Here is a 25685-nt window from a genome sequence, read left to right as displayed (position 1 = left end):
GAACTTTATTTTCTCGATCTTTATTGCTTTAACGCTTTTTCTTGTCTGTGAAGAGCAGTACATTATGACTTCTTTTTAATAAAACATGAAAAGAAATTAAAACGACAACAAGTGGTTGGTAGAGTGTTTAGTCTTAGTGATTATTCAATTCGTCCACTGGGTTTGTTTGTTTTGAAGGAGTCTTACATCTAATTATTACCATTATAATTTTATCTTAATATCTTAAATAAACGTTTAAACTGAATGTTATAATCTAGACTAATCCTGTGGAATTTTAATTTTAAAATTCTGCATCTACAGTCACTTTACTCTATTTTATACTTTTATTTCAAAAGTTCTGACTTTTCAAAGTTTGCTTCCATATCGTCAACACCATTATTTATTTTAATAGACATCCATGTAGTTAGAAACTTGAATTAGTTTGACTTATAAATAGATTGCTGTTGGGTACTTGATCATTTGCCTCACTCACAAACAAGGCCTCTCACATTGTTCTACTGCAAATTTCAAGGCCCCTCTCAAATTTCTATCATGCCTGTTCCTCTTGTTCCACTTTCTTCTTCTCTCATAAACACCCTTTTCTTCTTCTCGCTCTTATTCCCAACTTATGCATCTAGTGATGCTGAACAGTACGCAGCATGTGAGCCTTTTAGCTGTGGGAACTTCAACAATATTAGGTACCCATTTTGGAGTAAGGACCAGCCAGGCTACTGTGGGCATCCAAAGTTCAAGCTTGATTGCCAACAAGGCAACGCGACAATTGACATCATGTCACAGACATTCCAAGTCATTGACATGAATAAAAAATCCAAGGTTTTGACGATTGCAAGGTTGGATTTATTGGCCGACCCTTGTACTAATGATTATGTGAATGTGAAGTTGGATCCTGAGTTCTTTAACTACACTTCTAACGATGATGAGTACACTTTGTTATATGACTGCGGTTCTCTTGGATATAAATCTAGAACTGCGAATAGTGGAGGAGCAATAGCATTTAATTGCTCCATAGATGGTGGTCTTCGAGCTGCATACTTTGTGTTAAGTACTGAAGTGGTTAATCTCATTAGTCTGGGGTGCAAGAACAGCATCAATGTTTCTGTTCTAAGAGAGGCTGTGAAGAGTGATTCGGTTGTGGGAAATGTTTTAGCAAGGGGATTTGAGGTTGGATGGAGTGGTGTGAACGAAGATGAATGTGATGGTTGCACAAAAACTAGTGGGAGATGTGGATACAATTCATCTACGAGTGGATTTATCTGTCTCTGCCCAAATCAGCAATCAGATGCTGAGATTTGTAAACAAATCATAGCAAAGTCTCCAGAACAAACACCCAGAGTAACACCAGCAAAGTCACAGTCACCCCCTTACTCTCAAACATTTCCGGAACAGTCTCCAGAGTCTCCACATGCTCGGAGTATGCTTTCTTCCATCTCTTGTTTAGATTAAATTCTCCAACTATATAATCTTATTCTTTTGGATGGTGGCATTCAACTTTTTCTGAGCATCCAAATACCTTACATGCTTGTTTAGAACACGAGTTGACAAGTTAAAAATCACGTTTAGGGTATGAAAGGCCGCAAAGTTATAAATACCAGCTTCTTAATAAGCGTAATAAGATCATATCTGAAACGTGAATCAAACAAGTTACTATAATCCCCTCTGGTTTAGGCAGGTTGAACTTCACATTATAAACTAGGAATGGATATGTTTATCTGATATACGTGTTAGGAAGAGATCTTGATTTTTTTCCCCCTCCATTGTGTTCACAATTTTTATCATATAGATCGAACTATTGAAGAACGCGTTCTGAGATAACGTGTAAAATTTTATAATGTCCTATTTCTGCTTCCTAGGGGAGTGTTTTGCTTTCGTTGACTTTTAAATATTTACAAGTGATAATAATGAGTATAAGTTTTTAAAAGTCTGCATATAACAACAATATGGTAATGGACATTGCCATTTTGGTGATTATATGTTAAAATTTATTATTTTCGTGGAAAGATGACAGCACCAGTTACCTAACAAGCTGTAATATTTTTTTATTACAATTTTCCGAATGAACCAATTCTTCTCAGCTGATTGATTGCCTTGATTCCAAATAAGTGACTTCATTGCTTTGTCCCTGCTCAGCTCTTTATGATAAATGTTCCAATTGAATCTCAAAATTTCACAGTGAAGGATATCGACAACACCACTTACACCATGAAACTGATGCGAAGACCCCCTGTCAACCGTGTCTGTTCTCCTCACTTTTTTCACAGTTAATAGGTGTTTGCTTCTATCTTGTTTCACTTGACAAGTCAACTATCAAATTATCAAATTACCAAATTTTAGTTCTAGTTTTAGTTAATTGTACAATTCGTTTACTATATTTGTTTTGAGCAGATTTTAATCAAAGTAAATTTATTTCTGTTCTGGTAATTCAAAACTTGATTGGATTGAACATTTTTTCCTTTCTAGATTCAAAATTTATATATTTTACAGGTACAACTCTTTACTTATTTCAGTGTCTATTCTCTAATTACCACTATAGGTTTTATCTTAATATCTCAAATAAGCCTTTTTAATTATAAACTAGGTTAATCAGGTGGAACTTTCATTTTTAAGATTTTGCTTCTACATTTACACTATTTTATATATTTTATTTGAAATTTAAGAGTCAGAATTTTCAAAGTTTACTACCATATCCTCAACACCATTTATTTTAATAGCCGTGAATGTAGTTAGGAACTTGTGTTAGTTTGACTTATAAAGAGATAGTCGTTGTGTAGTTGATCATTTTCCTCACTGACAAACAAGGACTCTGACATTGTTCTGCAAATTAAGACCACTCTCAGATTTCGACCATGCCTCTTCCTCTTGTTTCACCTCCTTCTGCCATCATCAGCACCCTTTTTTTCTTACCACTCCTCTTCCCAACTTATTTATCTACTGATGCTGAAGGGTACACAGCATGTGAGCCTTTTATCTGTGGGAGACTGGGTCGTGTTTGGGGAATGTTGAAATGTAAATGGTTTGGGAGTGAAGAAAGTAAGAGGAAAGAAGGAGGTAGCTTCGTGGGAGAAGTGAGAAGAACTGCTTCCATAGCTTTCTTTTATGAGAGAGAGGCTTGTGAGGGAACTGAGAAGAAGTGTGAGAATGGATCATAAACATACTCACTTCCACACCACTCCCCTTGCCTTCGCACTCACCGTCTCTTGCTTCCTCTGCATCGCTTTGCCATACTCCCACTCTCAACCATCGCCGTCGCCACCGGTTTGTGCAGAGCAGTTATACCGGTGCAACATAAGAGTCTCCGCCATCTTCGATCCTCCCCGGGAAAAGATTCCATCCTCTCAATGTAACGGCGCCGACTCATCATCCCTGCTCAGCTGCCATGCTTCTTATGGTAATGTTCCAATTGAATCTCAAAATTTCACAGTGAAGGATATCGACAACACCACTCACACCATGAAAGTGATGCTAAGAGCCCCTGTCAACCATGTCTGTTCTCCTCACTTTTTTGACGGCTACCTGAACCTCGATTACGAGAACTTCAACAACACTCTGTTCCTGCATAACGCGCCAGTGCATAAAGTCATCATATACGAAGATTGTCCTAGAATCCCAGATTTCCCTTCAAAACGCAACTTTACGTGCGGGGATGTTCTGTATTATTTTGAAGAGGGGAACACTGAAAAGGAGATGCTCGACACATACCCACCGCTTAAGGGTTGCAAGGGGGGAATTTTTGACGTGCCTGCTGCCGGTCCTCTGGATCGTTACAATGATACTGATGACGGTGCTGGAGTTCTGGAAGAAGCTCTCAATGATGCGTTTGAGGTCAACTATAGTATTATTCCTCATGGTTGCACAAGATGCAGAGAAAGTGACGAAAATTGCTCGCCATATCGGCATGATCATGATGAATATCTAGTTTCATGCAAGTACTATTGCCCAAATGAACAGTGTTCTCCAGAAAAAAGTAAGTCTTCTCTCTGTTTTTTCAATTTTCCCTTGTCGCCTCTCATGTCTTCCATATCAATGCCACAAAATCCTCTTTTTAGGTACCCACTTCCCATCCTCGCTCTGTAATCCATTACTATCGTTTAACCAGCACACATTTTTCATTCGACAATTAGGACAAAATTAGTACAACAAACACTGCAATTCGGCCAACCCACTCTTACTCTCATCCTCAAATTTTCAATCTTCACCACCCACTCACCGATCATCACTTCCTTTTTATTTTTTAAAAAAATTCTTTTTTTTCTTCACAAATTATCATCTTTCTTTTACAATGACTTATATCCTTCCTCCCCAGTTTCTTTCCCCTCCAACTCCCATAAAGCAGGGCTTTTGCATTCTTCGTATATCAATTGTTCTCACTCGGCTTCATCAACCCAAAAACAAAAACAGAGTGGAATTGCATCAATTTCGATTGGATTCTTGTTTATCAGTATTCTGGGACACTTATGAAAAGAATTTCAAAGAGTTATGTTTAATTAAACATTATAAGAAAGAGTATTTTACATACATAATTATAAATTTTGACTGACAACATTCTATCTAGAAGTGTTTGTTTAGAAGATAAAAAATATTTGACGCATCATAAAGAGCTTGATGATTTTTTTAATAAAAGAAGTACTTTGATAAACAAAAACAAAACACGTGTTGCTCCATAGATATGAATTAACAATAAACAGTACTGGTAAAGATTGAAGTTAGCCATTGTAATCATGATGAAAATAATTATTAATAATTCAAATTTACTGAATAGTATACGGAGGTTTCGATGAGAACTAAGTTGTTGACCTGATGAGCATGAGAAAAACAAGTGTTACTGACTTCACCTTTTCCAAGTCATGCTGAGATGTGGTTCCTTCTTCACACCTTCATTTCCATCCTTCAGCTTTGACTCGGTCAATAACCAAATTAAAATCATCTCTCTATTTTGTCTCCACCTATTTATTACTTTCTTTCTCCATTCTCATTTTTTCTTCCTTTTCCCATACGCGTCAATTCAATCACCTCTCTCAATAGGTATCAACTTTGACTTTTAGTACCATTTTCCTGAAATTTTCCTTTTTAACCATTGAATAATCTTATCAAGCAGTTTCTCTATGAATTACAATCCCTGTTTGGCTCCATTTGTATGCCTAAATTTGTTTTTAACTGTAATTCTGATTGTTCGTGTATCTAAAAAATTGTTTGCCGAATAATTTCAAACATATTATATATAATGCCATGCATTTTCCGAATATATTATAGATATATAATTATTAAGGAAAGACATGGAAAAGAGAATAAATCAAGACACGATTTCTTGTATATCCTTTTAAGAGGGACAAAGTTTGATCTATTATAAAATAATTATTTATATGTAACTCACAGTCTAAGCATAAATGATGTATATCTGTCTTGTTTTTTTGGCTGTAAAACACTTGACAGTCACATTAGCTATTTTTTGTGGTCTAAAATATTTGGGACCCGTCCTTAACATCATACACGACAACAAAGTATGATCCATCCTTTTTCTACTTTTCCTTCTTTTACTTTGATTTTACGGATGCATGTGCATGTAACCCCAATCATTCAGAAGAGGAACACTTTTTCATTAATAATATACTTTCTCATTTAGCAGCTCATCTCGGACAAGTGATCATTTAAAAATTAAATCAACAATGATATTTTGACAATTTTTATTTCATATATAACTATTTGGCACATTTATTACAATAATAATTTCATAATATAATATTTAAAAATTATTTATTAACTTAGATATCTATATTGTTATAATTAGTTATGAAGAAATTCTATATTCGTCAAAGAAAAACCTTTATTGAAATTAAATAGCATCGTAAGTGATATATATATATATATATATATATATATATATATATATAAATATATATATGTGTGTGTATATATGTATATGTATATATATTAAGGAAAATGTTATTTGGACAACGAAATTTTGACACACATTTAACAACGCCACGTGTCAGCTCTGCATTGGATAAATAATTTGAAAATAAAACAGACAAAGGGTTACGGGGCGAGGGGTATTTTGGGATTTCCAGGGTAAAATTTAAAGAATTGGGTTTGGGCGGTTTAGGGTGGGAAAGAAGTTCGTTCAACCCTTCCATATTGTGTCTCGCTCTCTCGCTCTGTCGTTCGTCTTCGAAGCTTCCATCTTCGCTGTCGTTGTCTCGCTTTCTCGCTCTATCATTTTTACTTTGTGTTAATCTCACTTATAATGACAAAAGTAGTGATTGAAAAATGAACGCAGCATTATAATAAGAATTTGAAAAGTACGAGACCATTTTCAGTAAAATTAATGGTAATTAATGGGAAGGAGTTGATCAAATTCTGAGTGGGGAGATGGGTGTTGGTCATTGATGTAAACGCAAGAAGTGTGGAGTGACCCGTGATGAGTAGGGGGACGAAGTAGTGCAAGGGATGAGTCAGAGTGTTGAAAAAATGGTCTGGTAATCGTTTACAGAATCCTGGTAAACGATTACCCGAGAGAAAATTGGATTTTGTACATAAAGTCCAACACAGGTAGTCAGCCAGGTGAACAAGGGTCACCATTGGAAAAAAAGCTCAGTTTTAGGCAGTTGTGCACCTGTCTGAGGCTCGTCCAGGTGTTTCAGTGGTGGGAGAGGGTGGTTGGTGATGTGATGTGAGTCCAAGGAGTGTGGGGTGACCCCTCATTAGTTGGAGGAGCAAGCTCTGCAAGGGATGACTCAGAGTGTTCAAAAAAGGGTTTGGTAATCGTTTACAGCATCCGTGTAAACGATTACTCGAGACAAAACTGGATTTTGTACAGAAAGTCCAACACAGGTAGTCAGTCAGGTGAACAGGGGTCACCATTGGAAAAAAAGCTGAGTTTTAGGCACTTCTGCACCTGTCTGAGGCTGGTCCAGGTGTTTCAGTGGTGGGAGAGGGTGGTTGGTGATGTGATGTGAGTCCAAGGAGTGTGGGGTCACCCCTCATCAGTTGGAGGAGCAAGCTCTGCAAGGGATGAGTGAGGGTGTTCAAAAAAGGGTATGGTAATCGTTTACAGCATCTGGTAAACGATTACCCGAGACAAAACTGGATTTTGTGCAGAAAATCCAACACAGGTAGTCAGTCAGGTGAACAGGGGTCACCATTGGAAAAAAAGGTGACTTTTATGCAAATCTGCACCTGTCTGAGGCTGGTACAGGTGTTTCAGTGGTGGGAGAGGGTGGTTGGTGATGTGATGTGAGTCCAAGGACTGTGGGGTGACCCCTCATCAGTTGGAGGAGCAAGCTCTGCAAGGGATTTGTTGACCAAAAAATCATACAAGTGAATTTAAGGGTCATTACTGGTTGGGAGGTTATGTTTGATGACCCCAAGAAGTGGGGAAGAAGTCATTCTTACTGAGGGGACCAAGTTGGACAAGTGCAGAGCTAATCTGCAGAAAAAACATTGTCGTAATCGTTTACAGTGGCCTTGTAAACGATTACACGAGAGAAATCACTGTTTTGTACAGAAAGTTGAACTGAAGTAGTCAGTTGTAGTGTCCTGGGTGATCATTGGCAAAAACTGTTAATTTAAAGCCCAAGTCCACTTGTATTTACTTGGTGTTGGTGTTTGACTGGTGGTAGAGGGTGGTAGGTGATGGGAGGTGACCCCAAGAAGTGGGAAAGAAGCCATTCTTACTGAAGGGACCAAGTTGGACAAGTGCAGACCTAATCTGCAGAAAAAACACTATGGTAATCGTTTACAGTATCCTTGTAATCGATTACAGTGTCAAAAAAGGTGTAAACTTGATTTCTAAGGCATAATTTGAAAGGTCTTTGAGTATAGATTCCAACAAAACAAGAATCAACTCATTTGGAGTTCGGTGGAGAAAGTTATGAGCAAAAGAACAAGCAAAGGTTAGAGTTGGCAAAAATATATGAAACGCTAACTTGAAAGAATAAACTGTACCAACTCAGATGTCCAAAAATTACAAATTAGTAGTCATTGGAAAGATTTTTGAGTCTAGTTTCTAATAAAAAAAGAATCACATCATTTGGAAGTCGGTGGGAAAAGTTATCAGTAAAATAGCCAGCAAAGGTCAAAGTTGACAGCATGTTATCTCACCCAAGTTGCTCATCTCATAAACATTGTTTTTTTCCTCCATCATGGGGTACCAAAACATCACTTCCCACCATTGAAACACCAGGACCAGCCTAAGAAAAGTTCAAAAGTGCTTAAAACTCACCTTTTTGGCCAATGGTGACCCCAGTTCACCTGACTGAGTACCTGTGTTGGACTTTCTGTACAAAATCCAGTTTTGTCTCGGGTAATCGTTTACAGGGATGCTGTAAACGATTACCAGACCCTTTTTTCAACACCCTCACTCATCCCTTGCAGAGGTTGCTCCTCCAACTGATGAGGGGTCACCCCACACTCCTTGGACACACATCACATCACCAACCACCCTCTCCCACCACTGAAACACCTGGACCAGCTCAGACAGGTGCAAAACTGCCTAAAAGTCAGTTTTTTGGCCAATGGTGACCCCTGTTCACCTGACTGACTACTTGTGTTGGACTTTCTGTACAAAATCCAGTTTTGTCTCGGGTAATCGTTTACAGGGATGCTGTAAACGATTACCAGACCCTTTTTTCAACACCCTCACTCATCCCTTGCAGAGCTTGCTCCTCCAACTGATCAGGGGTCACCCCACACTCCTTGGACTCACATCACATCACCAACCACCCTCTCCCACCACTGAAACACCTGGACCAGCCTCAGACAGGTGCAGAACTGCCTAAAAGTCAGTTTTTTGGCCAATGGTGACCCCTGTTCACCTGACTGACTACCTGTGTTGGACTTTCTGTACAAAATCCAGTTTTGTCTCGGGTAATCGTTTACAGGGATGCTGAAAACGATTACCAGACCCTTTTTTCAACACCCTCACTCATCCCTTGCAGAGCTTGCTCCTCCAACTGATCAGGGGTCACCCCACACTCCTTGGACTCACATCACATCACCAACCACCCTCTCCTACCACTGAAATTGTCCTTCAAATTAACTGGTTTTGACATTGGTCACCATGTTATCCAAAATGACCACTCAAACACCAACATCTTACAAACAAGCCTGCAACTTACGAGACGAAAAAAATGACCACATTCTGAAATCCACAAACTCACAACTCATAATAACAACGGTAGTGAATAAATAAAATATGAGACCAATTCAAACCAAAACTCAAATTTTATTTCATTGCACTAAATCGGATACATTAAACTTTGTTTTCTTAATCTATTTACAATGATTACAATTATCATTACTTTCCAAATAACATTTTCCATCAACTAAAATACACAGATCACTCATTTTTTATTCTAAGCACTACGGTTCCGGTGTATGGAGTCCTAAGTGCTCTTCCCTTGTAACGCCTTCGTGATCCAACCCTAACATACGTCTTCAAAGGTTGTTCATTTCTGTCAATGTCAGTAGGGGATACAAAACCAGTGTTCACGGATGGTTCTGTACGAGGCACACTTTGTCCAACGTCATCTTTATTTTGCCTTCTTGCCTTCTCTTCGGCCAATTGTGCCTCCAAATTTGCAACCCTCCTTTTAAGTTCTTCAATTAGAAATTCTTGTTCCTCTAAGGTACGCATAAAAGTTTCTCTACGAATTCTTTTTTGTTTCTTCTTTCCTCTTGGTTTAGCATCCTTTCTCGTCTGTCAAGCGTTCGTTCAAAGTACATATATACTTTGTCGAAAAAGAGTGACGAACACTCAACTGCATAAACCAAAATAAATTCATCAAAACAACGAAACCCAATAACCCAAGAACCACAACACAAGGATACGAACCCCAAACCTTAACCCAAACCAAATAAGCATGCTACGAGATGCCCAAACCGAATAACTACGCTACGACATGGAATGGAAAACCACTTACCTTCGTCGTCGGACAATCGTCACCGGAACTTGCCATTCCGCACGATAACAGGAAACGAAACTGGACGGAGACAACACCACGCACACAGAACAAAGTGAAGCGCCACGAAACGCGACCTTCGACCTTCCAAGAGAACGCACCTTCGTTTCCAATGGAACAGAGAAAGGGCTATTTTCGGAATTTCAGTAAAAATAAGGGTTACGGACTTCCGTTTCGTAGGTTTTAAAAAAATTTTATTTTTAAAACAAACCAATCAAACAACGACACGTGGCGTTGTCAAAACAGTGTTAAATATGCGTTGTTGGAATATCGCGGTCCATATATTAAGGGTATAATTGTGATTTTAGTTTTCAACAAGTTGTTGATTGCATTTGTAAATGTAGATGTTTTCCTTTTTTTTTTTGGTCCAACACGTCTTTCACCGTCATGGACATCATTTTCTGCTTTCATCACTTCTTTTGTTGATTTATTTATCCACCTGCAATGTCATAGTGATTTCACCATTACTGGAGATGATGTGGTTTTCATCCTCATTGGTATTCCATTTGTGTTGATGCTTGTTATATAACTACAAAAAATGAAGCCTGCAATCTGTTGCTTGAACTTTTATTTTGTTTTCATCTATATTTTCAAGCTTCAATCATAAACCCCATTATAAAATAGTAGCATGTTTTTGTGTAAGAATTTCCACACTACACACCTACCGACGACTTTGAAGTTTCTCCTAAATGTCAGCCTTACATTCCACACTAATACTCTTCTCTTCTCTCTTCTTCATTCTTTTCAAATCCCCAGAACCAAATGATCCTTCCAATCTCCTTCCATTACCTTAAGCCTCAGCTATGTATTATTACCACAATCTTCTTCTTTGCTACCACTGTTCTATCTTCTAATCCAAAATTTAAGGTCTGCACACCTAAAAGTTGTGGAAATGGCCCGTCCATTAAGTACCCTTTCTGGATTTCTTATGAACAGGAATCTTTTTGTGGCTATCCCCACTTTGAGATCACTTGTATGGATAAAAATCCAATTCTCAGTACTCCTAGTTATGATTTTCTGGTGAAAGATATCTCTTATTCTAACTCCTCATTTACTGTGGCCAACATGGCTGCCTACGAGGACAATTGTCCTGTTCCTTTATCTAATTACAGCTTTGATCAAACTCCCTTTACCTACAGTTCAGAAAATTGGAATCTCTCTTTCTTCTACAACTGTACCACAGAACCCATAGATTACCCCACTTACCAAGTAGATTGTGCTAAAAATGCTTCACTTTATTCTTTTGCGGTTTTTCATAAGGAGACACTAGAGAACAAAAACTATTCCTTGAATGAGTGTCAGCTTATGGTTAATGCGCCATTTATCATGAATGCTTCTGTTAATTTCACTGGCTTATTGAGAATGAATTACATCGAGATTTTAAAGATGGGGTTTCTTTTGAATTGGACTGCACCTGATTGCGAGTACTGTGAGAAAAGTGGTGGACGTTGTGGATTTGGTGGCAATCAGTTTCTCTGTTTCTGCAAGGATAAGGCCTACTTAAGAAGTTGTGTTAGTGGTAATAATATATTTTGACATATTGATAATTATTTTTGTTGTTTATTCAGATCCCTGTGATAATTCTATTCCTTTCATGTTTTCTTTCCCCATTTCCCTCTTTCGGGTACAGATGCAATTTCAGAATATGCTAGCCAAATTAGTATACGAACTTTTGCTAAGTATCTTCATAGATCAGATGATGATATTGTTTCACAATAAATATATATATATATATATATATATATATATATATATATGTATGTATTTGGTTTACATAAATGTGTCTGGCCACACTAATAGCCACGATAACTATTTGTGTGGTGGACACAGTAATAAAATCAGCCGTGCAATTCTTTTGATATAATTATTAACTGTCTCATGAAAAGGTTCGGCTACGTATAATCTTTTCACTGTCTCGATGTGAAGATATCTTTATCAGTTGTCATGCATCATCAAAATATGCAGAACTATAGTGAAATTGAGTATTGTTTATACTTGGACTTTAAGAAAACGGACCAAATTTTATACTGTGTTAGAAACTAGTCATCATAAATTTGAACCGGAAAAGAAGTATAGTATGGCTAACTTCTAAGTTGTCTGATACCAGTACAGCTTACACTTATTGGTAATTCCCATTTTGCCTCATAAGGATGTCATGCCATTTTATCATGCCATAACCCTTAGCGCGTACTTTCTTCTTGACGCATTTGGTGAAATTGTATGTATGTGTCTGTGTGTCTATGTTTACTATATTATCATCCTTCAATTGGGAGAATGTTAACCCTTCTTTGCTTTCCCTTCTATCTGTAGGAGGAGGAATAAATTGGAAAGCGAAAATCACTATAGGTAACAAGTTCAGTTTTCTTTCATTTTTTTCTTTATTTTTTTCACATTTATTTCGTTAAAAGTCATATAATAATGGAAATATGATATTCTTGCTCTTTGTGAATTAATCAAATCTCAATCCGTATATACTGAAATTGTATGAACAATTTCGGTAATCTTTAAATAACTTGATTGTTTTGAATTCAAGATTTGTCCTTATCTTATTAAAAAAATTCACTTTTTTTTAGTTTAGTGATACATGTCAATTTTAAACATGTTCTAAATTTAACTAAATTTTATTAGCATTTTGCATTTGTTTTAAGGTTACACTAAATAAAAATGATTATCAACTACAATCAAAATCAAATATATATTTGAAGATCAATACAAAATACAATTGATAAATTTTAATAAATTTTAAGATAACTATATTAAAATATATATATATATATATATATATATATATATATATATATATATATATATATACACTAATAAATTAAGAAAAAATTATTGATGTTATCCAACAAGACAATTCAAGATTCAATACACAATTAGTATTGTTTCTTTCTATATTAATTTTCAAATAATTTAATATTTTCATAAATTTGAAAACAATACATAATTTTTGTATTAAATTTTAAACAAGAAACTAAGACTAATTTAATAAAAAATTTCAAATAAACAAAATTCAAGTACATGTAATTACGAATTATAAAAAAAAAATACAATATATATCAAATATGTAAAAAAAAATACATTAAACATAAAAAAATACTTATATACAAATATACATTACGTGGGAGTGTGAAACTAGTTGTAACTAGGTTCTCAAATGTTTAAGGTATAAAGAGAGGAACTAGAAACCTGAAAATAAAAATACACAAGCATTTTAGCAGATGCCAAAAATTAAAAACTAAAAAAAAATTACATGGACCAACGTTTGTAACAATGGTAGGTGGCGGTAAGAGGGTGGCAATGACAAACATTTTATTCATCCTTAGTACAAGAACAATGAACAGTCACATATCAATCTTAAAAATCTAGGTGTTTCGGTTTTGTTGTTAAAATTTGCTTTGGCAAAAAAATTATGAAAGAATTGGAAAATATAAATTTGTTTTTCATTTTCTAAAATATAGGTCACGAAACCTACTATCTTACATAAGATTTTGATGATGATTTTAAGCCTTACATTTTTGCGTCTCTTCAACACTTGTATGAAAAACAACATTTAAAATTAACAAATACAAAATTGACTAATATAACGTGTTGTTCTTTTATCATCATATCTAAATAGTTGAATTTCCCAAGCATTGGAAATTAGCTTAAGTGTTTTCATTCTTATTTCTTTTGGTTAAGTTTATAGAAGGCAGTTAATGTTTCTTATAACTCGTAACTCCTCTAATATATCTATTAACACAGCTACTACAAGTGGAGCCATGGGAATATTCATGATATGCCTCATAATAGGTTGTAGAAAACGTATCTCAAAGGAAAATTTTCAGATTACTAATGAGCAAGATATTGAAGTATTCTTAAAAGATCATGGAACTCTAGCACAAAAGAAATACAGATTTTCAGAAGTCAAGAAAATGACCAACAACTTCACAGTTAAATTGGGTGAAGGTGGGTTTGGTGTTGTATACAAAGGAGAGTTACGCAATGGTTACCATGTGGCTGTAAAATTATTAAGGGCATCCAAAGGAAATGGCAAAGACTTTATCAATGAGGTTGCCAGCATCAGTAGAACATCTCATGTTAATGTTGTCCAACTTCTTGGGTTCTGTTTGGAAGGAAAAAAGAAAGCCCTTATTTATGAATTCATGTCTAATGGTTCCCTCGACAAGTTCATCAGTAATAAGGGACTAGAAAGAACTTCATCTTTGACTTGGGATAATCTGTTGCAAATTGCAAAAGGTATAGCCAAAGGATTAGAGTACTTGCACAAGGGATGCAACACTCGTATTTTACATTTTGACATAAAACCACATAACATTCTTTTGGATGACAACTTCTGTCCCAAGATATCAGACTTTGGGCTTGCAAAACTTTGTCCTGGGAAAGAGAGCACTATTTCAGTTTCATATGCGAGAGGAACAATAGGATATGTAGCTCCAGAAGTGTGCAACAAACATTTTGGTGGAGTATCACAAAAATCTGATGTGTATAGCTATGGAATGATGCTACTAGAAATAGTGGGAGTGAGGAATAATAGTAATGATGAAGCCACTGAAACAAGTGAATACTTCCCAGATTGGATATACCGAAAGCTGGAGCAAGACCAAGATTTGAGAAGTGATGATGTCATAGCGACAAAAGAAAAAGAGACAGAAAGGAGAATGATTGCAGTTAGTTTGTGGTGCATTCAAACGTTTCCAAAGGATAGACCTACTATGAGTAGAGTAATCGAAATGTTAGAAGGCAACATGAATTCTCAAGAAATACCCCCAAAACCTGTTCTTTCTTCTCCAACAATTGGATTGGTTCCAGAATTGACCACTAGTTCCTTTCAGTCTGAGTAGATCTTAAAAGTTGTTTTTTAAAGAAGATCTGTCAACTTAATTATGTTTCAGTTGTAATATTATATATATATAAGTTGTGGACCAAGCTGAGGGGTGTATTGTACATGATGCAACGAAAATAGAAGTTGCTGGGGGCGACGGTTATGATGAATATGTAGTTTCGTGCAGCTATCGCCCAAATGAATCTGATGCTCTCCAAGAGTGCAGCTATTACCAATCAATACTTCATTTTTATTTAAAAAAAATTTCCTTTTCTCTTGACAAATTATCGTGTTTCTTTTATGACTTGTATCCTTCCTTCCAAGGTTTCTTTCCCACCAAGTCTCATAAAGCTTGGGTTTGGTATTGTTGGTATATCAATTGTCCTAACTCTTCGTATACCTTGAAACCAACACAGTGGAATTAGTATTTTCTTAGGGATATATGTTGAGGGAATCGAGAAAATAATTGAATTGAAGAAATCATCTTACACATTGTTATAGGGATGGAAAATAAATGTGTCAAGAAGCTAAGTAGGATCAAGATGAAGAATCGGACATTGTTAAGACAAAAAAAACTTGACTAGGATAAAAAGACATGGAAAGAAACTAAATCAAAGTAGAGAAACATAAAGAGGAGCAATTGAAGCATAGATTAAAGTTAATTCGAGAAAAAGGTTGTATACATTAAAGGCTACAGATCGTGAAATCAATTAGGATATCTAACCTTAAGTGGATAGTTTAAGGTTGTTATTTTAATATATGTATTTTATCTTTTTTTTTATTGGGTCGAGTAACTCACAAAATAAGAGAAAAATATAAATAGATAGATCTAATATAAACAGAAGGTGAAAAATTGTGAATAAAGTTTCAAACATTTTAAGAACGTCACAAACAGAAAGAAATGACAAATCCAATTTTGATTGTGACAATTCGAATAATCACTTTTATTGATTTAATTTACTAGTTCTTGTTTTATCTTTGAAAATTTATTTTTCTGCAAACCCTTCACTTCCATTATCTTCTTCCTCTATGATTCTTCATTTTTTCTTTTTTCGTCTCACTTGTGAAAAGATAACAGAAACACAAAAAATATGAGTATTGAAAATAAATGTGTTGATTGAAGTCTATATTAAAAGGAAATTCATTAATTTAAAGATCTTGATAATTGTGATTCATGATATAAGTAGATTGTTCATTATATTCACTCTAAAAGTGGATTGTTCATCATATTCACTTTGTGCAATGTTCAGTTTTGAAAAACTAGGCATATGACAGAAGTGCTGACTTCTGATTTTAAGTGCATTTTAGATTTTTAGTGTCAAGCAAAAATTTGGTTTCTTAACATAAATTATACCATTGATGACTTGGGTGATAGATTATCCGTTGATGGAGTTGGTTGATATGAGAACATTCAAAGCTTCACATTAAAAAAAACTGTGCAAAAATTTCAGCTAGCTATCCACTTATTTGTACTATGCTACCCAGTTAATTGTGAAGTTTGTTATGAGGTTTTTTTCTTTAAAGAGTGAGTATGTTGATACAGTTTGTGTTTATAATTGGTGCCACCCATGACCTTAGTAGTAAATTAGTAGTTAATGAAATTAGTTGATGTAAGAACCTTTAAAGATTCACGTTAAGGAAAAGTTGTGCAAAAATTACAACATACCTATCCACTTATTTATACTATGCTACCCTATTAATGCTCATGTCTGATATGACACAGTAAGTGCACTGATGAAGTTTGTGGATTCCATTTCTTATATGTCTTCGTTACGTCACACTAAATTGTCATGAGTGTATTAATAGTTTTCTTCTTAGAGTTTTAATAGATATATAATAGATTGTGTCATGGATTTCACTTTACTTACTACAAACTGTTCCAAACAATGAAAATGAACCAATCACCGAAGAATCAGATTGTCACTCAAAATGAAAAACTGATAAAACCAAAAGAGTTCGCTCCTAATAACCTAGATTTTGGGAGCTCAATAAAAGCGAATCAGAGAGCAACCATAAAACACACCAATGAGGTATGGTCGACTGCAACGAAGATTTGCAAAAGGAGAAGTCGAAAGTTTGAAACCAGGGCATTCGTTTTCTAAAATTTCATTTCCACGTCAATATAAAATAAATTCAAAAATATAATAAAATGTACTAATCAGTACACGTGGTCATATCAAAATCTTGTTGTGTGTTGACATATTTTTTTCCAGAGAATGATCATACCCCCACAATACCTAACACTACTGCACCAAGGGTGGTGCATTTCATGATTGTGATTACTGTATGGGACATTGACGTTGGCCACATTAAAGTTTATTCAACCGTTGGTGCTGACAAAAAGTGCTTCTGTAGCCTTCATTTACGAGAGAGAGAGAGAGAGAGAGTTGGGAGGGAAGTGAGAAGAAGTGTGAGAATGGATGATAAGTATAGTCACATCCACACCTCTCCCCTTGCCTTCGCACTCACCGTCTCTTTATTACTCTTCATCGCTTTGCCATACTCCCACTCTCAACCACCACCACCGCTCTGTGCTCAGCAGTTATACAGGTGCAACTGGAACGTTTCCGCCATCTTCGATCCTCCCTGGGAAAAGATTCCACCCTCTCAATGTAACGGCCCCAACAAATCATTCCTGCTCACCTGCCATGCTCATTATGAATCTCAAAATTTCACAGTGAAAGATATCGACAACACCACTCACACCATGAAACTGATGCCAAGACCCCCTGTCGACCATGTCTGTTCTACTCACCTTTTTGACGGCTACCAGAACTTCGATTACGATAACTTCAACAGCACTCTGCTCCAGTATAACGCGTCAGTGCGTAAAATCATCATATTTGAGCATTGTCCTACAATCCCAAATTTCCCTTTAAAACGCAAGTTTACGTGCGCGGATGTTGTGTATTATTTTGAGGAGGGGTACACGGAAAAGGAGATGCTCCACAAATACCCACCGCTTAAGGATTGCAATAGACGTTTGAACGTGCCTGCTGCCGGTCCTCTGGATCGTTACGATGACACTGATGACGGAGCTGGAGTTCTGGAAGAAGCTCTCAATGATGCGTTTAAGGTCAACTATAGTATTCCTCGTGGCTGCACAAGATGCAGAGAAAGTGACGAAAGTTGCTCACCGTATGGTTATGGTTATGATGAACGTCTAGTTTCATGCAACTATTGCCCAAATGAACAGTGTTCTCTCGACACAGGTAAGTCTTCTCTCTCTTTTTTTTCAATTTTCCGCCTCTCATATCTTACGTATCAGTGCCACAAAACAACGACATGTAAAATGGGATGTGGTTAGTAATAATGAGAGTGCAAAAAGAAAAACCGCACTTAATTATCACTTGGGTGGAACTAAACCAACCTAGGGTCCAATCGATCATGATGCTTTCTTCTTGATATTATTAAAGAATTAATATTGCTAAACTATTTCTCCACTTATTCTTGTTTACTTTAACTTGGTGCTCAAACCAAATCATCCACTCGTGCTAAATCACAGAATATTACTCAATATTTAAATATTTCTCTTTAGACTTTTCATAACTTATCAATTATACGATCCAGATTGCTCTACCTATATTTATTTCTTAAAAATATCTACAAAAAAATTTGTTCAAACATTTCCACATGCACACCATAATAAAATCTCATAGGTGATTTATTGTATTTGAATTAATCCATTGCATTTATTGACGTCAAACTTGAGTACGAAGTCGAACATTAGATATAAATGAGAAATAAATACAAAATTACATATAAACATATATGAATTTATTCTAATAACTATCCTATATAAATTTGGATAATTCATTGTGGGGGTAGCATTGTCATTGTTGCCATAGTTTCATTTTTATTATTTACATCATTGTTATAATTGTAATTGTAGTACATAGCCATTATTGTTATCTTATTGTTCTTTAAAATATCAATAATCACTACCGTCGTTATTACACGTTATTAATATTTAGTGTTTATCAAGTTGCACAATAAACATCACATACGATTACGGTTTATCTTATATTGTTATCTTATTCCTTTTTCGTATTCTATCATATTATAGTGTTATCTTCATTCTATCCTATTGTATCCTATCCTGTTATTAAAAAGTCACGTCATATTATTCATTATGTATTATTTGTATATATATTTCTTTTAACTACTTGCGTTTTTCTTTCCCTCAATGTTGTAGATGTCATTTTATACGCGATAATCGTCATAGGTAATGACACAATTTCCTTTCATACATATTGTTTTTTGTTTGGTATGTTTCATATATATATATATATATATATATATATATATATATATATATATATACTCATTGTTGACTTTTGTAGAATCAAACTATTTGTTAGTTAAGAACTATAAAATTGATTTAGTGATAAAATGGGGAGAGAGAACGTGAGAGGTTTGAATTAAACTTTTTCACTGTTAATTTAGAAATATAAGATTGATATAGTAGGTTTAGAAGAAAAGTTACGAGAAATTATAGATTCAAATTTCTCACTAATAAGTTATAACAAAATTTAAATATCTGGAAAAAAATATATAAAAAATCTTGAGAGACCTAGACAAAAACCCATCTATAAAAAAGGTTAAGATAAACGAAAAGCTAGAAGCCTACTTCTATTTCCCTAGAAGCCATACCTATCAAATTAGGACAGTTCGTCCACAGTGGTTAAGTTATTAGTTGGCCAATATCTTAACCTAGGTATGACCTTCCAGAAAATTTTGGGAGCAAAAAAGAAAAAAGAAAAAGATGCATGTACTTTATTAGATATAAGAGGAGTGTAGAAGTTTATTAGGATCAAAGTATCATGGTCCAAAAATTAAATAAAAAACTAAAATGGTGTTTAAGGAAAACAAATATATAATATATTAAGCCCATAGAATATTTAACCATGACAAATCTTTTATCCATCCAGTACCAGAACAATGATAGTCACATACCAAACTTACAAATCTAGGTGTTTCGATTTTGATTTTCAAAAAAAGCATTGACAAAAAAATATATGAAAGAATTGGAAAACATAATTTTGTTTTCAATTTTCTAAAATAAAGGTCATGAAACATATACTATCTTACACAAGATTTTGATGATGATTTTAAGCCATATGTTTTGCGTCTCTTCAACACTTGTTTGGAAAAGAAAACGTTTAAAATTAGCTACCGTATTTGTTTTTTTATCGTAACTCCTGTAATATATATATATTAACACAGGTACTTTCATTGGAGCAATAGGAATATTGATATGCCTCGTAATAGGTTGTAGAAAATGTATGTCATCAAGAAGAACGGCTAATGAGCAAGATATTGAAGTATTCTTAAGAGATCATGGAACTCTAGCACAAAAGAAATATAAATTTTCAGAAGTCAAGAAAATGACCAAGAACTTCACAGTTAAACTGGGTGAAGGTGGGTTTGGTGTTGTATACAAAGGAGAGTTACGCAATGGTTACCATGTGGCTGTAAAATTATTAACGGCATCAAAAGGAAATGGCAAAGACTTTATGAACGAGGTTGCCAGTATCAGTAGAACTTCTCATGTTAATATTGTCCAACTTCTTGGATTCTGTTTAGAAGGAAAGAAGAAAGCCCTTATTTATGAATTCATGCCTAATGGTTCCCTCGACAAGTTTATCGGTAATAAGGGACTAGAAAGCACTCCATCCTTGAGTTGGGATAATCTGTTGCAAATTGCAAAAGGGATAGCGAGAGGACTAGAGTACCTGCACAAGGGATGCAACACTCGTATTTTACACTTTGACATAAAACCACATAACATTCTTTTGGATGACAACTTCTGTCCCAAGATATCAGACTTTGGGCTTGCAAAACTTTGTCCTGGGAAAGAGAGCACTATTTCAGTTTCAGATGCGAGAGGAACAATAGGATATGTAGCTCCTGAAGTGTGCAACAAACATTTTGGTGGAGTTTCACAAAAATCTGATGTGTATAGCTATGGAATGATGCTACTAGAAATAGTGGGAGTGAGGAACAATGTTAATGAAGAAACCACTGAAACAAGTGAATACTTCCCAGATTGGATATACCGAAAGCTGGAGGAAGACCAAGATTTGAGAAGTGATATAGTCACAGAAGAAAAAGAGACAGAAAGGAGAATGATTACAGTTAGTTTGTGGTGCATTCAAACGTTTCCAAAAGATAGACCAACTATGAGTAGAGTAATAGAAATGTTAGAAGGCAACATGAATTCCCAAGAAATACCCCCAAAACCTGTTCTTTCTTATCCCTCCACTGGATTGGTGCCAGAATGGACCACTAGTTCCTTGCAGTCTGAGTAGATCTTAAAAGTTATTATTCAAAGAAGATCACTCAACATAATTATGTTTTATTTGTAACATCTCAAGTCAACGTTCAATATTGACTTTTATAACACCTTCTGTTTGATATATATGCTATAGAATTTTCAACGTTTTTCCCATATCTTCAACGCCATTTATTTTAATAGCCATCAATGTAGTTGGGAACTTGAGTTAGTTTGAGTTATAAAGAGATTGTCGTTGTGTAGTTGATCATTTGCCTCACTGACAAACGAGGCCTCTGACATTGTTCTCCTGCAAATTAAGGCCCCTCTCAGATTTCTACCATGCCTCTTCCTCTTGTTTCATCTCCTTCTACCATCATCAGCACCCTTTTCTTCTTATCACTCCTCTTCCAAACATATTTATCTAGTCATGCTGCAAGGTCTCCAGCACCAACACCTACAGTAATACCAGAAAATTCACCGTTACTACCCTTTTTCCCTTATTATTATTTCTCTCCACCAGAGTCTCCACGTGCTCAGAGTATGTTTTCTTCCTTCTCTAGTTTTTATTATGTTCTCCTGCTATAATCTTATTCTTTTCAATGGTGCCATTCAACTTCTTTTTCATAAGGATCTAAATACCTTACATGTTAAACATGTTGAGAAGTGAAAAATCACGTCCAGGATGTAAAAGGCCTCTAATTTATGAATACTAAATAGACTCCATTGCTTTCTCCCATACAAATTTCGATGATCGGGCAGCATCTACCTGGGATTTTGTAAATCAACACTGAAACTATAATAATTTTTTTAGACACAAAAAATAAAGTATGGAAGATATTGAAATAAGCGTATGAAAAGACATGTAGTGCATATATTATTGTATGTCTAAATTTGTTTTTAACTGCAATTCTGATTGTTCGTATGTATCTAAAAATTGTTCATGTAGTGCATATATTATTGTAAGATATATAATTATTAAGAAAAGACATGGAAAAGAGAATCGCTCAAGACAAAATTTCTTGTATATCCTTTTAAGAGGGGCAAGTTTGACCTATTATGAAATTATTACTTATATACTCACAGTCTAAGCATACATGTGTTGTTTTTTATGGTCTAAAATTATTGGGACCCGTCCTTAACATCATGCACGACAATAAAGTATTATCCATCCTTTTTCTACTTTTCCTTCTTTTACTTTCGTTTTACAAGATGCATGAGCATGTAACACCAATCATTCAGAAGAGGAAGAATTTTTCATTAATAATATAGTTTCTAGTTTAGCAGCTCATCTCGACAAGTGATCATTTAAAAATTAAATCAACAATGATATTTTGACAATTTTTATTTCATATATAACAATTTCACACTTTTATTATTATAATAATAAATTGATAATATAATATTTAAAAATTATTTATTAACTTAGATATATTATTATAATTAGTTATGAAGTAATTGTATATTCGTAAAAAGAATCCTTTATTGAAATTAAACAGCATCGTAAGTGATATATATATATATATATATATATATATATATATATATATATATATGTTTTTAACAGAGTTGTTGATTGTATTTATGAGTAAATGTAGATGTTTTCCTCCTTTTGTGGTCCAACACGTATTTCACCATCATGGACATCATTTTCTGCTTTCTGCTACTTTTGAGATTTTTAAAGTATCAAAATTGCGAAGCAGACTTTGATTTCTTCAATTATTCTTATTTTTCCTAAAATATGGTTGCTCAAACAAAATCATCCACTATTTTGATTTACCCCTTGTAGTAACGAAACATTAATAAATTTTAAAATATTACTCTTTAGTGCTTTTTTATAGCTTTTAGTCATGACCTTGCAATATTTGTATACATGACTATATATCTAAATTCTTATCTATTCAATGGAGCTATATACATACGGTTGCATTCCGATACAAAAGCTATTCCTTAAACGAGTGTCAGCTTATGGTCAATGCGCCATTTAGCATGAATGCTTCTGTTAATTTCACTGGCTTATTGAGAATGAATTACATTGAGAGTAGATTTTGAAGATAGGGTTTCTTTTGAATTGGACTGCACCTTATTGCGAGTACTGTGAGAAAAGTGGTGGACGTTGTGGATTTGATGGCAATCAGTTTCTCTGTTTCTGCAAGGATAAGTCCTACTTAAACGTGTCTAGTCACACTAATTGTTGGAAGTCTTACGTCGACTAGAGATAAGATAAAATTATAATATATAAGAGGGGTGCAAACTTCATCTTACAAGTCGATTTTATAGGTTGAATTAGGCTTAAAACCACTTTCTAATATGGTATCAGAATCATGGTTAAAGCCTATCCTACCAATATATTTTTCAATTGTCATGCATTATATACTTATCATCAAAATATGCAGAGGACCAAATTCTATACTAAGTTAGAAACTAATCATCATAGATTTGAATCGAAAAACAAGTATAGAATGACTAACTTCTAAGTTGTTTGATACCAGTGCAACTTAAACTAATTGGTAATTCCCATTTTGCCTCATAATGTCATGCCATAACCCTTAGCGCGTACTTTCTTCTTGAGGCATCGGTGTGTTTATGTTTACTATATTATCATCCTTGCATTGGGAGAATGCTAACCCATCTTTGCTTTCCCTTCTATCCGTTGCAGGACGAATGAATTGGAGAACGAAAATCATTATAGGTAATTAGGTTTAGTTTTCTTTCATTTTTTTTCTTAATTTTTTTCACATATATTTCATTAATAGTCATATAATAATTGAAATTTGCTATGCTTACCGTCATAATGAGTGTGAATGCATGGTAAATTAATTCAATCTCGATCCATACGGATAGTGCAATAATTTACACAATATCAATAATTTTTAAATGAATGATCACCTCAATCACTTTTGTATTCAAGATTTGATCCTATTTCACTTAAAAGATTCACTTTGGTTAGTTTAGTGGTACATATCAATTTTAAACATGTCTTAAATTTAACAAAATTTTGTCAGGATTTTGAGTTATCCAAAGTGATTATCAACCATAATCAAATATGATTCAACAATCTTTACAAAACACAATTGATAAATTTTAATGAAATTTAAGATATGTATATTAAAATATGTATGTGTCAATAAACTAAAAAAAGTGATAAATCTTCTTAAATTGTTCAACCGGACAATTCAAGATTCAATACATAATTAATACGATTTTCTCTTATATTATTTTTTAGAAAATTCAATTTTTTCATAAAATTTGGAGAGAGTATATAACTTTTGTATTAAATCTCAACCAAAAAACTAAGGCTCACTTAATAAAAATTCTCAAATAAACAAAATACAACCACATATAATTGCGAATATTTTTCAAATTTCCTTTTATACCTATTGTTTCGTTATGCTTCATACCCACACACTCTCACACACATATACCAATCTTAAAAGTCAAGGGGTTTCCATTTTTGTTTTCAAAAAAGCTTTTGTGAAAGCATTGGAAAGAATAAATCTATTTTCCATTTTCCCAATTAAAGTTAATGAAACATGATATTTTAAATAATATTTTTAGTTATAGAAGGCAGTTCAAATGTTTCTTATAGCTCGTAACTCCTCTAATATATCTATTAACACAGGTACTGCAAGTGGAGCAATGGGGATATTCATGATATGCCTCATAATAGGTTGCAGAAAACGCATCTCATCAATAAGAAAGACAAAATTTCATATTACTAATGAGCAAGATATTGAAGTATTCTTAAAAGATCATGGAACTCTAGCACAAAAGAAATATACATTTTCAGAAGTCAAGAAAATCACCAAGAACTTCACCGTTAAGCTGGGTGAAGGTGGGTTTGGTGTTGTATACAAAGGAGAGTTACGCAATGGTTACCATGTGGCTGTAAAAATATTAAGGGCATCGAAAGGAAATGGCAAAGACTTTATCAATGAGGTTGCCAGCATCAGTAGAACATCTCATGTTAATGTTGTCCAACTTCTTGGATTCTGTTTAGAAGGAAAGAAGAAAGCCCTTATTTATGAATTCATGCCTAATGGTTCCCTCGACAAGTTTATCGGTAATAAGGGACTAGAGAGCACTTCATCTTTGAGTTGGGATAATCTGTTGCAAATTGCGAAAGGGATAGCCAGAGGATTAGAGTACCTGCACAAGGGATAATAGAAATGTTAGAAGGTAACATGAATTCTCAAGAAATACCCCCAAAACCTGTTCTTTCTTATCCCTCAACTGGATTGGTGGCAGAATGGACCACTAGTTCCTTGCAGTCTGAGTAGATCTTGAAAGTTGTTTTTTTAAAGATCACTCAACACAGTAATGTTTCAGTTGTAATATCTCAAATCAAGGTTTGATATTGATTTTTATAATATAGATTAATCAGTTGGAATATTCATATGTATCATATTTAGAAATGAGCATGTGATTTTAAATTTGTATAAATAATATGTATATATAAAAACAAAATTAGAATGGCCGGAGTATTTCTGACAGTCATGTCTTGACAGGGGGAAGATCACAACTTTAATAAAATGTCAGAAATTTGATAAAATTTGACATCTTAAAAACAGAGGAGGCATAGAACAAGGTAATGATAACTAACGAAGGACCTACAAATGAATTTCTGAAG

At 34.5% G+C, this 25685-nt stretch overlaps 3 protein-coding genes across 5 annotated transcripts; all 3 read left to right on the top strand.

The window, feature by feature from the left end:
* Positions 1-456: 456 nt before the first annotated feature.
* Positions 457-15065, top strand: LOC124822655 (LEAF RUST 10 DISEASE-RESISTANCE LOCUS RECEPTOR-LIKE PROTEIN KINASE-like 2.1). 3 transcript variants are annotated; one of them, XM_088114441.1, is made up of 3 exons: positions 457-1411; positions 12264-12299; positions 13701-15065. In XM_088114441.1, exons 1-3 carry the CDS (start codon positions 532-534, stop codon positions 14798-14800), a joined length of 2016 nt encoding a protein of 671 aa, XP_087970567.1. In that variant the 5' UTR covers positions 457-531; the 3' UTR covers positions 14801-15065. The 3 variants fall into 3 exon arrangements, with proteins under 3 accessions (XP_087970567.1, XP_087970568.1, XP_087970570.1); XM_088114442.1 differs by lacking the exon at positions 457-1411 and adding an exon at positions 2629-3961; XM_088114444.1 differs by lacking the exon at positions 457-1411 and adding an exon at positions 9055-11472.
* A 1837-nt stretch (positions 15066-16902) lies between these two features.
* Positions 16903-21223, top strand: LOC148199889 (LEAF RUST 10 DISEASE-RESISTANCE LOCUS RECEPTOR-LIKE PROTEIN KINASE-like 2.5). The gene is made up of 3 exons (XM_088114440.1): positions 16903-17993; positions 18977-19006; positions 20008-21223. Exons 1-3 carry the CDS (start codon positions 17051-17053, stop codon positions 21090-21092), a joined length of 2058 nt encoding a protein of 685 aa, XP_087970566.1. The 5' UTR covers positions 16903-17050; the 3' UTR covers positions 21093-21223.
* Positions 21224-21321: 98 nt separating this feature from the next.
* Positions 21322-25447, top strand: LOC148199888 (LEAF RUST 10 DISEASE-RESISTANCE LOCUS RECEPTOR-LIKE PROTEIN KINASE-like 2.5). The gene is made up of 3 exons (XM_088114451.1): positions 21322-21596; positions 23715-23747; positions 24678-25447. The coding sequence occupies exons 1-3, from the start codon at positions 21398-21400 to the stop codon at positions 25217-25219; spliced, it is 774 nt and encodes a 257-aa protein (XP_087970577.1). The 5' UTR covers positions 21322-21397; the 3' UTR covers positions 25220-25447.
* The last annotated feature ends 238 nt before the right edge of the window (positions 25448-25685 follow it).

The sequence above is a fragment of the Vigna umbellata genome, chromosome 4, assembly GCF_029865625.1.
Source record: "Vigna umbellata cultivar VRB3 chromosome 4, Vumbellata_1.0, whole genome shotgun sequence".
In the NCBI taxonomy this organism is placed as follows: Eukaryota; Viridiplantae; Streptophyta; class Magnoliopsida; order Fabales; family Fabaceae; genus Vigna; species Vigna umbellata.
The sequence above is the reverse complement of the archived record's forward strand: the minus strand, read 5'-3'. Positions and strand labels throughout refer to the sequence as shown.